The sequence below is a fragment of the Haliaeetus leucocephalus genome, unplaced genomic scaffold (assembly GCF_000737465.1).
Source record: "Haliaeetus leucocephalus isolate CR32 unplaced genomic scaffold, Haliaeetus_leucocephalus-4.0 Scaffold517, whole genome shotgun sequence".
Lineage (NCBI taxonomy): Eukaryota > Metazoa > Chordata > Aves > Accipitriformes > Accipitridae > Haliaeetus > Haliaeetus leucocephalus.
Genome location: NW_010972953.1, coordinates 32,148 through 49,229, shown reverse-complemented (window position 1 = coordinate 49,229; position 17,082 = coordinate 32,148). Strand labels below are relative to the sequence as shown.

The 17,082-nt window shown below is 42.8% G+C and overlaps 1 protein-coding gene across 1 annotated transcript; it reads right to left on the bottom strand.

Annotated features, from left to right (window-relative positions):
• Window positions 1-3,178: 3,178 nt before the first annotated feature.
• GJA9 (gap junction protein, alpha 9, 59kDa) lies at window positions 3,179-5,100 on the bottom strand. The gene has a single exon (XM_010575936.1). It carries the CDS (start codon window positions 4,727-4,729, stop codon window positions 3,179-3,181), a length of 1,551 nt encoding a protein of 516 aa, XP_010574238.1. The 5' UTR covers window positions 4,730-5,100.
• Between the last annotated feature and the right edge of the window lie 11,982 nt (window positions 5,101-17,082).

Sequence of the window (17,082 nt, the reverse complement as noted above, 5' to 3'; positions counted from 1 at the left end):
GCGACGGTCGGCCCCCGGGTCCCCCCGGTGAGAGGGCGCGCTGCCGCAGCGGGAGTCACCCGGAGGGCGGGGCGGTGGCCCGCGTCCCGTCGTGAGGGACGTCTGGCATTCACTGTGCCTGCGGGCGGCGAGGTGCCGCTGCGCCTGGGCAGCGCGGCTTTCCGTCAGATCGGGTAACTGTGGTGCTGGTGGCTTGAGCGGGAACGGGAGCGGACTGAAAAATCGCGGGAGGAGAAAGTTGCAGCAAGCTGCAGCTGCAGAGCTGCCTACCCAAGGGGCTCCGAGGGGTTACATGCGGTGAAACCTTCGCGTCGAAAAGAAAGTCTTTTGCCTTAGCCTGGTTTAAAAACCGGAAGCCGTTATACCGGCTTATTTTTGTGAAAAGCTGCGGTACCTGCTGACCGATAAAATCTATTGATTATAAAAATAAATAAAAGAAACAACCGAATAATCTTGCACCTGCAATGTTAGGGTCTTTCCACACTTTTTCTGCGCGCTCTTCTGCAACATCTTCAATTTTCACTGGAATTAAGTTAAGCTTTTCTGTTGGCAAGGTGCTGTGATGAAATAGAATGCTTGACCCATGTCCACACAACAAAAGTTAATAAAAATCCTCGGTCAGCAGCAGAAAAACAAATTATCTTGTGTTTTGTGTAAAATCAGCTGTGATTTTATGTTATCTTGTCTTGAACCAACAGAAGTGCAAATGTCATATCCCATATGTGAGCATCTAAATGCTAATTTTCTATTATTTAGACAGTGGGAGCGGAGTGCATTAAATACTAGGCTTTCTATTACAGAGACATTAAATGTAAAGCATGCATTAGCACAGTTATCACCCACAGAAACTTATGCATCAAGAAATGCAAGAATTAAAGCCACAGTAGCAGCATTAACTCAGCTAAATCACACTAGACATTTATATACATTCCTGTATATTACACAGTGTTAAATTTTACAGTGTAAGCAGAATTACATAGGGCTGTATTTATGTATACTAGACGTGAGAAGAACAGCTGCTGGAGAGAAATCTACAGTGAACAGTTTTAATAGTATTAATGCATATTTCTTACGTGGACAAATTAATGCTGCTGCTGCAAGCAGAAGAGCCTTTAAGGTTTTCTGGCTCCTTTTTTTCCTAATATTGTACAGCCTTCAGCCAATCTGAAACATGGCTGGCTTGTAAGCATAATGATAATGCCCATTAAGAATTTAATGATGCCGTAACATTGTGACGCTACATCTCACAGATTATTTTCCAGTATGCGTACAGTAAGTCAAATCCACTAGTAAAAAATATACGTGTATACACTAATGCATCCCAGATGTGACCACCTCACTAAGTATTTACAGCCTGTCAGTGCTGTGCAACTCAAGTGAACGTATTTCATTCATAGAAGTCTCGATTACAAATGTAACATAGTATTTTGTTCATCTTTCCCTCCTTTATTACTTAAAGATGTTTCATGGAACTCGCTTTACACTATATGGACTGGAGCAGCAAGTGGATGAATGTCCTTTATTTATTACCCCCATAAAAAGCATAAATGGAAATGCTCCTTCTAAACAATTATAAGCATTCTATGATTTAAAAGTCTGTCAGAATTCGGGGGACAGATGGACCCCGTAGCATCCAGAAAAGGAGTGGTTTTACAGTTTGGTAAACCTTTTACATATTTTTTGACATTGTAACTGAAAGTAGGAAGGTACTACCATTCTTTTCTTTTTTTTTACCATAGTAAGCCTTCTGGTTTGTGAAATCCAAAATTTCTGATTAATACATTTCAGTAACTTGTTTTCTGATTAAAAAAAAAATAAATGCTAGTTTATTAGTGTTACGAGGTTGTGGTTTAACCCCAGCCAGCAACTAAGCACCATGCAGCCACTCACTTACTTCCCCCCCACCCAGTGGGATGGGGGAGAGAATCCGGGGGGGGGAGTAAAACTGGTGGGTTGAGGTAAGAACAGTTTAATAGTACAGAAAGGAAGAAAATAGTAATGATAATAATAATAATAAAATTACAATAATAATAATAAAAGGATTGGAATACACAAAACAAGTGATGCACAATGCAATTGCTCACCACTCGCTGACCGATACCCAGTTAGCTCCCCAGCAGCAATCCACTCCCCAGGCCAACTCCCCCCAGTTTATATACTGGGCATGACATCATATGGTATGGAATATTCCTTTGGCCAGTTTGGGTCAGCTGTGCTGGTTGTGTCCCCTCCCAACTTCTTGTGCCGCTCCAGCCTTCTTGCTGGCTGGGCATGAGAAGCTGAAAAATCCTTGACTTGGTCTAAACCCTACTTAGCAACAACTGAAAACATCAGTGCATTATCATCATTCTTCTCATACTGAATCCAAGACATAACACTGTACCAGCTACTAGAAAGAAAATTAACTTTATCCCAGGCAAAACCAGGACATGTGCAAAATTTCAAAATTAAAGCTCACAACTCATTTGTAATTCATGATGCTTTAAAAATGTAATAGTGTATTTAATGGTAATAGTATACGATAAGAGATTCACTCTGTTCTGCTGAGGAAGTCAGTGGTGATACACTGAAAAAAAAAAAGCAGAAGGTGGAGTCAAAGAATTAGTGATACATGTATCAAATGTTTTGTTCTTTTTGTATTTAACAGTTCAAACAGCAGAATATGTTTGACATTCTGCTTTCAGACAGCTATCAAATGTCTGTTTGAATTCTCAGAGAGATTAAGCAGAAACATATTTACCGATAATTAATTTCCCCTGAGAGTGCCAGTGCCATCTTTAGCCTAATGTCATTTACTGTTCTTCGTAAAATAGAATTAGACTGTAAATTTTGTATTCTACCTTTATTCAGTTTAAATAGTACCAGCTGTGATTTTATGCCTGACTTTTCCTAATATGTGGACTTACACAATGTATGTTTTCCTTCTTAGCTGGAAGGGTAGTGTAGAAGTTTATATGCTGAGGTCTAAGCCATCCTTTCGTTACAAAGGAAGTAACGAGACTTTAAAAGTTACTTAGCTAATATTCAAAGGGCTTTGAATATTTCACTTTTTCTATCTATGTGAAACAGCTGGTTAAAGTTGAACAATTTAGCTACTATTATAGATAGGTCTTGCTTATGTCGCAATGTCCAATAATTATCCCAGCATTGACTAGTGAGATTGACAGATTAACTCACACTATATTTGAAGATCAGTGGGGGCACGCCTGCTGCTGGCATTACTTGACAGCGACAGTCGCCTAGACAGAGAGAAAGGCTTAGGACTATCGCAGTTTCTACTTTGCTTAGATTCTGAGCTCATCTCCTCTGTAGAGTCAGGAGTGTCTGCTCGGCTAGAATTTTCATAAGGAAGTTGGGCTTTGTTTGCACTGAAACTGCTTTGTCTTCTGTTGCTGTTCTTTGGAAGAGAATTTGTTGAAGCTCCTGCACTCTCAACCATTGCTGAGCAGTTCCAAGATGAACCAATTCCATGTTGTCTTCTGATACCAGTAATAGGAAAAGTGGTATTGGGTCGCAGTGAAGTTTGAGATGGCATTTCAGCAAAGCTTCTCAAGCACGTGCTCAAAGCTATATCTGCATTCTGAGTAACAACAAGGAAATGTTTCTTTTCAGCCTCTTTTTGCACATCATGTGCTTCAGTCCCAAGCTTGCCAAGCAAGCCTTCATTATTATTTGTGCTAGTATTTCGAGTCTGATTGTCTGAAGCATTTGTAGCTGGCCTCCTCTTTGGTGATTTATTTTCCTGATTGCGATGGGTGTAATTGCTGCTGCTTTCTGTACAGTTATTTTGCACTGACTGAAACATGGGAGGAGAATTTAGAACCGGGTAGACAGCAGTGTCAGTTTGCTTTTCCATTAAAAAGGTATAACCGCTAAGTGCAGAAGGAAGAGTTTTTTGAGGGGTGGTGGATACTCCCAAAGAAGAGTGCGGTATCACAGAGTATTTCTTAGATTTGTTTACATAGAAATTGTCAGGGTCGTCCTTGTTTTTATTCTGCCCACAGAGTCCCATTTTAATTTTTCGGAATCCTAGGTGGATAATTTCTAGGATATTTAAAAGCAATGATACAGTCGCTATTGATTGCATGAATAATATGAACACTGTCTTTTCTGTTGGTCTAGATACAAAGCAGTCGACTGTGTTTGGACATGGATCTCTCTGACATTTATAAAGGGGATCTAGATGAAAGCCATAAAGAAGATACTGCCCAATCATAAAACCGACTTCCACTGCAGATCTTGTGAAAATATGTATCACATAAGTGCAGAGCAAAGAGCCTCTCAGAGGTGCTTTGTTTAGCTTTCTTTGATCCAATTGCCGGAGTTCTCTCTCCAGTCTTTTCCGATTTTCAGTCATTTCTAATTCAGTGCTTTCAAGTTCCACTCTCACCTGAGCTTTCTTTTTTTGCCTCTCTTTTTCCAAGGCTCTTAGTCTGTATAAGGCATGACCCATATACACCAAGGAAGGGGAAGACACAAATATAACTTGCAAGACCCAGTATCTGATGAGAGAGATGGGAAAGGCCTCATCATAGCACACGTTTCTGCAACCAGGTTGCTCGGTATTGCATATAAATTCTGATTGTTCATCGTTCCAAACATCCTCAGTTGCCACTCCGAGGACAAGCATTCGAAATATGAAGAGGATTGTTAGCCAAATCTTTCCAATAATAGTGGAATGAATGTGGACCTCCTCTAAAATGCCTCCAAGGAAATTCCAGTCTCCCATGGTTAGTCTGCCATTTTAACACTAAAATGTATGGGAGAAAAAAGGTATCAAACATTGTAAAAGCTGCAGTCCTTCCTTAATGCATTACAAAAAAAATGACACTGGGAAAACCCATCGTATCTCACATTGTGACCATGGCAACATGACCCACTGCTCATTGATAATCTGGGTATTATTCTCTCTCATCTACAAGATGGAGAAGTGCATCATCCACCCATGTCTAATTTATCAGTAAAAGACATCCTGATAAGCATATCACTATGAGGTACTAAGCACCCTCAGGTGGCATCAACTCAGTGGAAACTAAGGTGCCTGACTTGTAGGATTTTAAGAGCATTATGCAGTTTGGTTTAACCATCATCTGACAGCAGTGTGAGAGCGGTACATTTATATTTAGGACACTTATGAAGATAGAAGAATATTTCCCTGTCCTCCTTTTCAGATGTTCCGAGCCCCACCTCGCAGCGGAAGTTATGGTAATGTCCAGTTACTGTTTTGCAGCAAAAATTGGTTATACAAAGGAACTCGAGAGGGAATAAGACATCTTGCCCAAATTGCATTGTTAAATTAAAAAATATGTTTAAGCATTTAATTTGGAGCAGGCAATTGCTTTTTGTTTGCGAATGTCAATGATAAACAAATAAAATCACCATAATTGGTCCAGTTTCCACTGATCAATGATACCTGCATTTGAAATACAGAACAGAGTGCCGAAGTGTCAAGTGTCGCTATCTTTGGCTCCGACTCTGTGAAAAATAAATGATTTATGCAAAAATTCTCTATCAGCATTTTCCTAAATGATTATCATCTTGAATACAGATAAACTGGTAATACATGTGTATAATTGCATATCTTGCCTTTCTTTCCTGTGTTTGTTTCTTTCTCCGTTACAGGATACTACATTGTGGACAAGATTTTAATTCCTTTTCAGTGTTTATATTATTGTATACGCTAACAAAAATCTTTTTCTTTTTTATGCACGAGGATAACCAGTACGTCTGTAGATTTACCTTTTCATTGTACGTACAGTACCATTCAATAGAATTTAGTCATATTAAAAACAGAATAATCTGGGGTTTTTTAGGATAAAGGTGGTTTATCGCAGTGTTTTCTGTTCAAATGGGATTCATTTTCACCCTGTAAAACAGGAGTGTTAAGAAATCAAATAGAAGTTGCAGTCTTATAGCTGCAATACCGATGACTATAAAGGAAACTTTATGTTAAGGTAGCCTACTAAACATGAAAATACTCTTGCAAATCAGTGTACAAACAGGCAAGTTAGACATTTTTTAAAGATAAAAAAATTAAAAATAAACAGCAAATTAAAAATAAAACATACCTTTCTTTACAAAAATGTGTAAAATTAAACATCTGCAGCGTCCGATAAAAAGTTACAACCCCTGCCATCTTCTGTCCGTGTGAGTAAATTTCACATTTTAAGCAGATTATTTCACTACAGGAGCAAGTAATGGAGTGCAAGCTTTGCACATTGAATTTATATTTGCTAGGGATGGAGGGAGGAGAAAATCAATCTGTTGTTCAGTCTGATACTGCTCCGAGGATAATTTAGCTATGACCGGTGAAATAATCTCATTAAAAAATCTAGAAATGAAAAATCTGCAGCTCTAAATTCCTTCAGATTATCTTGCCCTTTACCTCCCCAGTACCTTCCAAGTTTTAGGAATGATCTCAGCCTCAGACAAACAGGATAAAAGAAAACTTTCAGATTAAGTTTTAGTTTACATATCTCAGTAGCAGCAAACACTCAGCTTGCCTGTGCAAAAGTGAAGAAGGTAAATCCTCCCAAATACTGTAATTGTAAATTTCTGCAGTCTGTTCTCCTGGAACCGTTTAGCAGCACACTCCTGATGTAAAAACCCAATGGTAGTACTTTTGGCCCCTGCAGACTCACTCCCTTTTCATAGACATCGCCTGTCTTTATATTCTATGATTCTGCACCTCTCATTTATTCTCTTTATGCCATTTTACTTATCATACTGACTTCTTTAAAACAGCCCAGAATGTGGCAACTGTTTTACATAATTTTCCCCATTCATATAATTCAGTAATTCTTTTTAGGAGCAAGTCATTAGCATTCCAGTCTAAGTGTCGGACATACTAAAGGTGTCAGTCATTCTTCTTGCTAGTGATACTTATGTATAGCCTGTAGAAACAGACCAGGTGACACAAGTCCCCTTTTTATCCCAGGCCTTCAGCTACCCCTCCGCATTACCTCAGCAGGAAGAACACTGAGAACAGGCTGAAATATTTTCCAGTATAAAAGAGCACACAAACTGCCTAGTCTCAAAGAACAGGGATTTTCTAGGTGTTTAGGAAGGCAAGGGCCACATATATTAATTGATATAATTGTTCATGGGTTACAACCTACTGTTGTTAACTTTTTCTTTTAAATTCCTCCCTTTCCTATTCCTTTCTTTGCATTAGATGGATCGTTGCAGCAGTCGCCCTGCGACTCGGGTGAATAAATGGGTTTCTTCTACTGAAGAACCCGCTTACTTATGGTAAAAGATTCGATGAAGCTATACACTATACATCCTCGCCATGTCAGCATGTGGCAGAATTAGAAACAGAACCCACAGTTGCACCTTTACTCCACAAACTTACCATTCTTTGTGTCTCCCTAGAGGAGAAAAAAGGTGGAGGCACTGGAACAGAATGAATACTCCCTAGCCTAAATTACCCTTCACTGAGTTTAAAAAAAGAAAAGATTAATGTGAAGAAGGAGAAAGTGAAAGAATGGCAGCGAAAGTTCTACAGGCTAACGGTACATAGAATCATACAATGGTTTGGGTTGGAAGGGACTGTAAAATACCGCCTAGTCCACACCCCCTGCCATGGGCAGGGACATCTTTCACTAGATTGGGTTGCTGAAAGCCCCATCCGACCTGTGTTTGAACACTTCCACTGATGGGGCATTCACAGCTGCTCTGGCAACCTGTTCCAGAGTGTCACCACCCTCATCATAAATAATTTCTTCCTTTGCTTACATAAAAATTCTAAGAGTAAATGCTACCTTTAAAAAGTCCGCCTGGCACTGAGGGATACATGACAGCTTGTAAGCTGAGCTGACGCACACAAAAATTATTTAAGAGACCTTAAAATCTACCTGAATTTTTTTTTGAGCCAGTCAGACAGCTACAGTGTATTATGGGGACCGATGGTAGGCTGGAGAACACCCTTTCAAACACTCTAAACTTCAGGAAATGTCAGCAAAAGACATTGGGGAGAGGAGAGGGAGAGAGATCTCATTGTAGAAAAGGAAAGACTGGCAAAGAAATATGCTTGTTTTGTGTACAAAGATTGTCCTGGAGCCAGCATTATCAGCCCAATGGCCAAGGATACGGCCTTGTTAGGCATGCCTGGTATTAATGTGTAACTCCACTGCCAAGATCAATATGACTTTAGAAGTATATCTAGCACCATAATGCTCTTTTAGATGACTCTCCTCAGCACCCTGCAGAAGTGTATCACCGATCCAGGTGTCCTGTATAGGATAAATAAACTTCCTCTGCTGAGAACTCTAAAAAGCTAATCGTTATCTTTTAATTTTGGTGCTGAGGATCAGTCAATAGGTCACGTCCGATTTCATAGTTAAATGACAGCTTGCCTGGAAGTATTCGATCATTTTGGCAAGCTATAAGTCTACAGCCAGCCATTTCTATTAAGTACTTAAAGCAGGTTTCTAAACATGTCTCCTCTATCGAGTACTTAAAGTACGTTTCTAAAAGTTTTTCTGCTATTGGTGAAAAAAATTCAAAGTCCATTGAAGTGGTCCACAGACCCCTCCAACCCACCTCCCGCAAAGATGTTGAAGCTTTGTTTGAAAATCCTAAGTGTTTGGTAAGACTGAACTACGGTGGCTGGGGATCTACTTGTTCTGTAAAAGATAAATGTTAAGATGAACATTTAACGATCTGCACATAATGTTCTGGGATGCATTATCTCATTTAAAATGGTATTTCAGTCAAATGACAATTTGACAAGGCGGGAGAGAAAATGAATTCAAGCAGCAATGACAATTTTATAGCACCAATGCTGCTCTTTACCTTAGTCCAGACATTTTGCAGATGTGACTATTTACACAAACTGTCATACCAACGCTCAGTGTTTAGTAACAAAATACTTATGTAAGAAGAGAATAGTAATTTTTTTTCCAGGTCTAGAAGCTACTTCACTGGCTCTTCATCAGTGGTGGGTTTCCTGCAAAACATCGCCCAAACTTTAACAACTATATTATATTTTCTTAGCTCGGGGTCAAACACCACAGAAATCATTCAATCGTGGAAATATTCTCTGAAGATCAAGACCTTTTCATTCCTACTCATCAATAATGTGCACTTTATGTGTACAATTGATTTTTATTTTCTACTGTATTTGTCTGACCCACAATGGCCAGCTAGATAACTAGAGGCACAAAAATCAGTGATGTGTCCTACAGGCTTTCTGGGTAACGTGGACTCACTCCCATAGTTTTCTTACAGAGTGAAGTTAGGATCACAAATGATAAACTGCAACAATGAGAAATCTGGACAACTGTACTACTCAGTATTGTCTTTAGGACCACCAAATCCAGCGGTACTGTGTTTGAAGGCAGACCAGAGAATACCATATAAATACTGAGGCACACGCTCTTCACCTTTGTCCGTTTTCTGTGCTGGCTTGTAGATTCACTTTGGATTGCTAAGATATACATGCAAATCAGTAGGTGCAGATCTGTGGTTTTGCTTTCACAAGCAAAATTTCTGAAGATGCCCTGGCAATTATCCAAAAGGTCTAAGGTGTTTTTTTGGTCTTTAAACTTAGATGGCATGCCGTGTTTCCACTTAGGACTTCCCTTTTCCCGCAGAAGTTCTTCACTATATTGAAAAGAGCCTCTTGTAAAGTAAGCAGGATGCTTGTAATCCCCAAATTCTCCATTCTAAGATGTTTACAGAACACTCAGAAAACAGTTTCTTGCTCTTTAAGACTTGACTGTGTAGAAATTTTGTAGATCTGAGGTGGACACTTTTAAATTGCATCCTTACAGCCAAGAAACATCCAACTGGATGAGCCTCAGCATATTAAAAAAAAGGTAGTTGCTTTTCCTTGAAGAGAATTTGAGTGATATGCCAGCTGGTTAGGTAGCTTGGACTGCACATGTTCATTATGTGGATAATAGGCTAAAAATCATAAAAACTATTTCCTCAGCTGAAATGTTTTACCCTTTCCCTGGCCACTCAGTGAGGAATTTTCTGGTTAGTCTTTAGGGTGAGATTTACCGACCTGAGGAAACAGGTTTCGAGGTGCTGTTAGTGACCACAGGAGGAGCGTTCCCATTTGTCATAAATGCTTTTTTCTCTCTTCAGCAGGTACCGGTTTCCTTAAGAAAAGGATTGTTGGTTGTAACAGGTGTCACCGGCTCTGGATGTTTGCCCGTTGATCTGCAAGGACTAAAAAGATCAAGTTATTGTCCCTAATGTGGATGAACTGGTTCTTGTGGGGTTGCGGGTAGATTGGGTGGAAGTGCATTTTAGTTCAATAATTGGGATTGATTCATGCTTACGGTCATGTTAGTACGGTGGCTAAAACCAAGCTTATAAAAAGCAACTGTAATGTGTTCCTGGTGTCCGTCTGCATGTTCTGCTGAGATTCCTATCGAGGGGCAAAACATTTTGAGCTGCGAGCAAAAATTCCACAGCTTATCTGTTTCCTGCTTATATGCGCGTGGGCGTTTATTGTTTAAAATGGAGGGTTCAGAGTTTTTAATTTACCTTTTTTTTTTTTCAGAGGTTGCTGTTGAGGGTTTCTCACTGAGGGCCTTATGGTTCATTACTTTATTTTGTGGGGCTTGGTATTTATCAATCAGTGTTTCCAGTTCAGTCATCTACCGATCATGGCACAGGATTTAAAAATCTAACCTTAACCAAAATTTTTAAACCCCCAACAACGATTTGTGTTCCAAGATTTGCAGTTTATCACTTCTGGATTCAGCATTTAGAGTTTAAGGATTTTGACCTTTCTACTGAACAGGTGACCACAAGCTGTAAGCCCTGAAACCCGCACAGTAGGCTGCGAACCCTTCTTTGCGGTTTGTAACTGTAATGCACTGGGGCTAGTATTTGTTACAATCCCAGTACGAAAGGCACTCGGACTCCATATTGGTTAAATTTCCATTTATTGACATTAACTGTTGTGGTTTAAGCCCAGACGGCAACAAATCACCATGAGGCCGTTTGCTCACTCCTCCCTCCTGGTGGCATGGGGAGGAGAAAATATAATTAAAAGTTCATGGGTCAACACAAGGATGGAGGGATCACTCACCAGTTATGGTCACAGGCAAAAAAACAGACTCAACTTGGGGAAAAAAAAAATAATGAATTTAATTTGTTCCCAGTCAAATCAAAATAAGGATAATGACAAGTAAAACCAAATCTCAAAACACCTTCCCCCTGCCCCTCCCTCCTTCCTGGGCTCAAGTCCTCTCCTGATTTTCTCTCCCTCCTCCACCTCAGCGGCACAGGGGGACGGGGAATGGGGGTTGGGGTCCGTTCATCCCACCTTGTCTCCGCCACTCCTTCCTCCTCAGGGGAAGGACTTCTCACACTCTTCCCCTGCTCCACCGTGGGGTCCCTCCCATGGGAGACAGTCCTGCACAAACTTCTCCAACGTCAGTCCTTCCCACAGGGTGCAGTTCTTCACGAACTGCTCTAGCGTGGGTCCCTTCCATGGGCTGCAGTCCCTTCAGTCACAGACTGCTCCAGCACAGGCTTTCCCATGGAGTCACAGCCATCTTCGGGCGCAGCCACCTGCTCTGGCATGGGCTCCTCCATGGGCTGCAGGTGGGCATTTGCTCCCCCACTCCCCTCCATGGGCTGCAGGGGGACAGCCTGCCATCTTGTCTCACCATGGGCTGTAGGGGCATCCCCTCCTCCGGCGCACCTCCTCCCCCTCCTTCCTCACTGACCTCGGCATGTGCATAGGTGTTTCTGTCACATTCGACTCCCCTCTCCGCTGCAGGTTTTCCCTTCTTTAATATGTTATCACAGAGGTGCTACCACCATCGCAGATGGGCTCAGCCTGGGCCAGAGCTGGGTCTGACTTGGAGCTGGAGAAGCTTCTAGCAGCTTCTCACAGGAGCCACCCCTGCAGACCAGCTGCCACTACCAAACCCCCACCACACAAACCCAATACACTAATGCTAGAAGGAAAAAGAGCATAGTGTGGATAATCATACATCCCCTCAGATGCTGGGAACCCAGATGTGCAGAATCGGAGGAACCTTTTATTAGGACACAGCATGCAGTCCAGATCCTGTCCCTGGGGAGGATCCACTGACATCTCAGTCTTTAGAGCTCTTACAGTGCTTTTCTAAAAAGAAAATAGTTCTATTAGTCATTTCTACCATCAATCACACAGATGTTTGCATGAGACTCACCCGCTTCACTTTTAGTCAAGGACTCATGGCTGGTGTTAATTGCCAGCGCCAAGTGGGAGCTACCTGCAGGCTCTTTCGTTACCGTTAGCCAGCTAAGTTTATGCTGAGACCTAGGGATACGTGCGGCACAAAGGAGGCCTGACAGCTAAGCCATACAGGCAGCATAGCACAGGCCTGCACCTTCTCACATTAACTGTTACATGGATCACTAACTCCTCGAAGTACAATACTCTTCCAGTTAGGATCACTACAGTAACCTTTCCTTGTGCTGCCCAGCATTCAGCTCTGATCTGAATCTGCGGTTTGATACGGTGCAGGCATGACACGCTCAGGCTGCCAAGGCCGCAGTCGAGCGGAAAGTGGTGAAAATTTCATGCAGGGCTCTAGTCTAGGGCTAGGGCAGAAGTGCAGACAGATGAGATCATGGGTTTTCCTGTCAGATATTGGAACTGAATTCTACCTCTCAAGGAAAAAGCAGGGAGAAGGCTAACAGCTACTCCCTGACTTGACATATCAAGGGCAGCAGCAGGAGCTGACCTTCCTCACTGGCCTGTCAAATGCTGGGCCAGTAATGACTTTTCAGGTGTCACAGAGGAATGGGACATGTACGAGCTCTGAGCCCCTCAGCAGGCTCAGGCCAGGTGTTGTTTACATGGATTAATTACTAAACTGGACTCTGTAATTGTCTGTGACAGTGCCCAAGGGAAGGAGGTTATTCTTTGTGCCTGAGGGAGCAGGGGTTGGTCCCAAGATTTCTCAGACGCCCTTTTCATCCCTGGGCGTTCCTGGAGAACCTCTGTGCTGTCAGCAGGGCTTCAGGGAATTTCCCTTCCATTGTCATGGACATTCAGGGTGGCATTTCCTATCATCCCAGGGACAGCCAGAGCCCATCCAGGCTGTACAAGCATACCAGGCTGCTCCTGCGTTTGCTCACAGCACTCTGAAATGGGCCCACTGTGGCTGGGGCAGCAGGTCCAGGTCTCTGTGGCTGGTGCAGAGGGAGTTTTCACAGAGAAGGCGGACGCCTGCAGGTGATTTCCTGTCGGCCGCACTGAGCTCTGCAGCACGTCTCCGGGACTCTCCCTTCAAGCTTTCAGAAAGCATAGCTCTGCTGCTCTGGCAGGCTCTAGTGGGGCTGATGGTCTTGGCCCTCGTAGTTCTCAACGAACCACAGCTGTTGGCCACGCAGCAGGTGGGATGGGGCTGCCACTACGGGGCAGGTGCTGCGCACAGAATTGGCTGGCTGGGGGCAGCTACTTGGAGGGGGGGAGGGAAGGAAGGGGAGGGGAGAGGCCACCTCTGCACAGTGCCATGACAGGCGGCGGCGGTCTGGGACAACGGAGACGCCAGGCATCGCCCGCTGGGACCGGAGCAGCAGCTGCAACAGCAGAGAAGGTGGGCTAGGACGAGGGGTTCATGTTCGGGGCTGCAGGTCCGGCATAAGCTGCGGATCCACCCCTGGCAACGCGACACAAGCGGTGGGGATGAGAGAGGGCTCTGGTGGCACACGGGCCCGGGCCCGAGGAGAACCACTCCGGTGCCGCTGCGGGGGGCAAAGTGGCACACCACGGCGAAGGGTGTGCTCACTGGGCCAGGTAGGCACCGAGTGGGGGAAGCCCCGGGGAGCGTCCCGGAGAAGAGGGGACTGAGGCGGCTCGGGGCCGCGCGAGCGACAGGCGTAGGGTGATGCTGAAGAGCGGGGGGAGGAGGAGAGCTGCGACAGTATCGCAGCTGAATAGGCCGGTCCTGGGAATTCCGGGGCTGCGCTCTGGTCTCCGCGGAGCTTCCGGGTCTCACGGGGAGGGAGAGGGAGGAGGAATGCAGACGGCATCACCAAAGGATTAAAAACTTACAGAAGGCAGAGGCGCGCTGCATAGTCTTCCGGCACTGGAGTTCCGGGCTGCCATCTTGCGCCTCGTGGCATGCCGGAAGACTACGTCTCCCGGCACCGCACTGCCGGGCGGCCATTTTGTGCCGTGCCGCATGCCGGGTGGTGTAGTTTTCTGGCGCTGGTGTTCCACTGGCCGGTTTTGTTTTGCTCAGTAGGTGAGACAGGAAGTGTGCCAGTACCGTTGTTGCGAAAGTGGGGTCCTTTACCCGGTGTGCGAAACGCCAATATACACACAAAGCAAAGGTATTTTATTCCAATTCATGTTTGCGCAAAGACGGGGGCTAGGTGGTAATCCACAAAGCTAGCGCACCTCATACCTAAACGGGCAAGCAGTTTATACAGTTCCGTTATACATATTCAATTTCCAAAGCTTTTCCCCAAAACTATTACTGGTAGTTGCTTATCTACCACAGTTTGTATTGGGCTAAAGTTTCCCCGCTTCGAATTAAAGGCACAGTGCTCTCTTATTCTACAGCGCATGCTCAAGGAGGGGGGAGTAAGTCTTTTTGGTCTTGAATTGAGTCGGTGGTCATGATCTGCTCCTGCCACCTTTACCTTTCCTCCAGTTATCAAAGATTTTTGCTGACTTCAAGCCTATTAGCAATTATTCAACTTTTCGGCGCCTCCTGGGGTAGGATGTTCCCTTCTTACCAGTCTTCTAGTTCTTCAGAGGCACAGTCATTAGCAAGGCATGCCTTGTTTATACAAAGGGTATCTTGTTTCACAAGACCTTTGTGGTCTTCTTAGGGTGGCTTAAGTACATCATTTCTTAAGTACATCAACACTACACTGCAGGACACCCATTTTGTTCTATGAGTTACCGAAATCCGGAATAAAACTCCTTAACAGCAATGAGAAGTTAAGAAGCAGGCACTCCTTTATTGCAGCGCTGGGCACACGGGGGATTGCTCCACGTATCGTGTGCACCTGTCTAGTCTAACTGTGCAGGTTAAAAACACACCTGTTATACATATTCACTAAATTTCTAGAAAATGTTATACATAATCATTAACTTTCCGATAAATCATTAGCACATGTAAATGTCTCTTCACGCAGGGGCAGTGAAGCATTCTTAAATGTAACCTTTCTAATAATTGGCCCTTCAGTCACACCATCTTATTCTTATGTTAAAACAATCATTGGTTAATCTCACTTAACTCTACTGATTAGAATCCTTGATAATTAGATCGAGGTGGGAAGGGTAAGGGGTTTCCAAGCAGCAAACTGGTGTCCATAACGGTTTCCTTAGTTTCCTAAACCAAAACACTACAAATCAACAAATCTTTGTCAAAGTTTCTGTGGTTAACTGATTTTAGACAATACTTGAATTCTTATGGTTACACATAGTACATTTTCTAAAGTTCCTAAGTTCCTATGACTACATTTCAAACTTAACACTCCCATACCTATGCTTCACAATTTTCTACTTCTTAATCAAACCAAACTCTTTTATGTGATTAAATTTTTATTTCTTTACCAGAATATTTGCAACATATGCACCATGCAAGGAGATGTAGTCTTCCATCTCTATACTTCAGGGGTGCCATAGAACTTTGCACCTCATGCTGGGAAGAGCAGCTTTTGGTATAGCCCCCTTTAAACTGTTCTTGTTGTCTCAGATCTACTCCTGAGGCCCTTCTGTTTTCTCTGAGCCTTCTTTTGTTCCTCTGCCCTGCTCAGGATCTCCCTCGTCCTGTTGATACCGAAAAGCCGGTTGAAGAAACTCGCTAAGACTCGTTTTGGAGTTTTAGAAAGCAGGCATTCTTTATTGCGGCGCTGGATGTACAGGAGATAGTTCCACCTAGCATGCATGCCACAGCTTTAGCACTAACAGGTTATATAGAATAACTAATTGCGTATTAATCAGATTAGTATACATATACATAAAAATGATTATAACTGATTATCATAGTACTGCCTACATCCGATCATGTGCAATGAAGGATCCATTTGAGTCAAAGGGCTGCTTTTGCGACCACTGACCCATTTGAAGTTCTTGTTGGCTGTCCTTGAAGTCTTTATTCTTGTCCTTGTTCTTTGATCTTGAAGCTTAATGCAGTTTCAATCACATGTGGTCAGTTTCAGCATTGTTCTCATCTAGCATACAGGAACATCTAGTCATAAGACCAAAGAACTGCAAAACTTATGAATAATTACTAGTTAATCACTTGACTACACTTTTGTAATTATCTCCCTGGCTACCCTTTGTCTATTGTTTCAACCATAATGTTAATATATGATCATTTATCAAATCTCACTTATACAGTTATCTAGCAGCAAACCAGTTTTCACAGAAGGTACAAAATATTAAAACCGTAAAAAGTTGAACAAACCACTTGAAGTGTATGGACATATGCTATCAGTTCCCCCCTTTCTGTTTGAGGCCACTAATTCTTTCGGGAGTCTCACCTGAATACAGATCATGTCACAGCTTGTTTAAGACAGCTAAAAGCGACAAAGATTATAACAAAGATGATAACAATCACCATTACATTTGGCAAAAGCCCAGCTAACCATCCAGTCAGAGAAAATCCAAAGTTTTGAAATATTTTGTTTAGCCAAAAACTTGCTATGTTTGATCTCAATTCTCTACTACTTTGAGCTTACACGTCTTATTCTGTCTACCTGACGGTTTAAATCATCTGTCACATTTGGTATGTGGATACAACACAAATCATTTGAAAATCCAATGTACCCACATACTCCATGTTCCATTAACAACAGTAAGTCTAAAGCTAGGCGATTTTGCAATGCCATTTTACTAGTAGCCTGTACTTGTACATTGAGTTCATTTAGACCACTTTGAGTAGCATTAGCTAATGTTTCTAGCTGGAGTGAGAGATTGTGGAGAGTAATTTTATTTTGAAGAGCTGCTAACTGTGGTAAGAATGGAGATTCTAATACCCATCCTATTTTGGCTCCAGTGCTTGGTGATTGCCAGGAATCATCGTCTCGTTTTACCCGATTCCACCATCGAGGCCGCAAGGGGGATTTCTTCCAGAGAGGGCATAAAGTTAATAAGCCTAT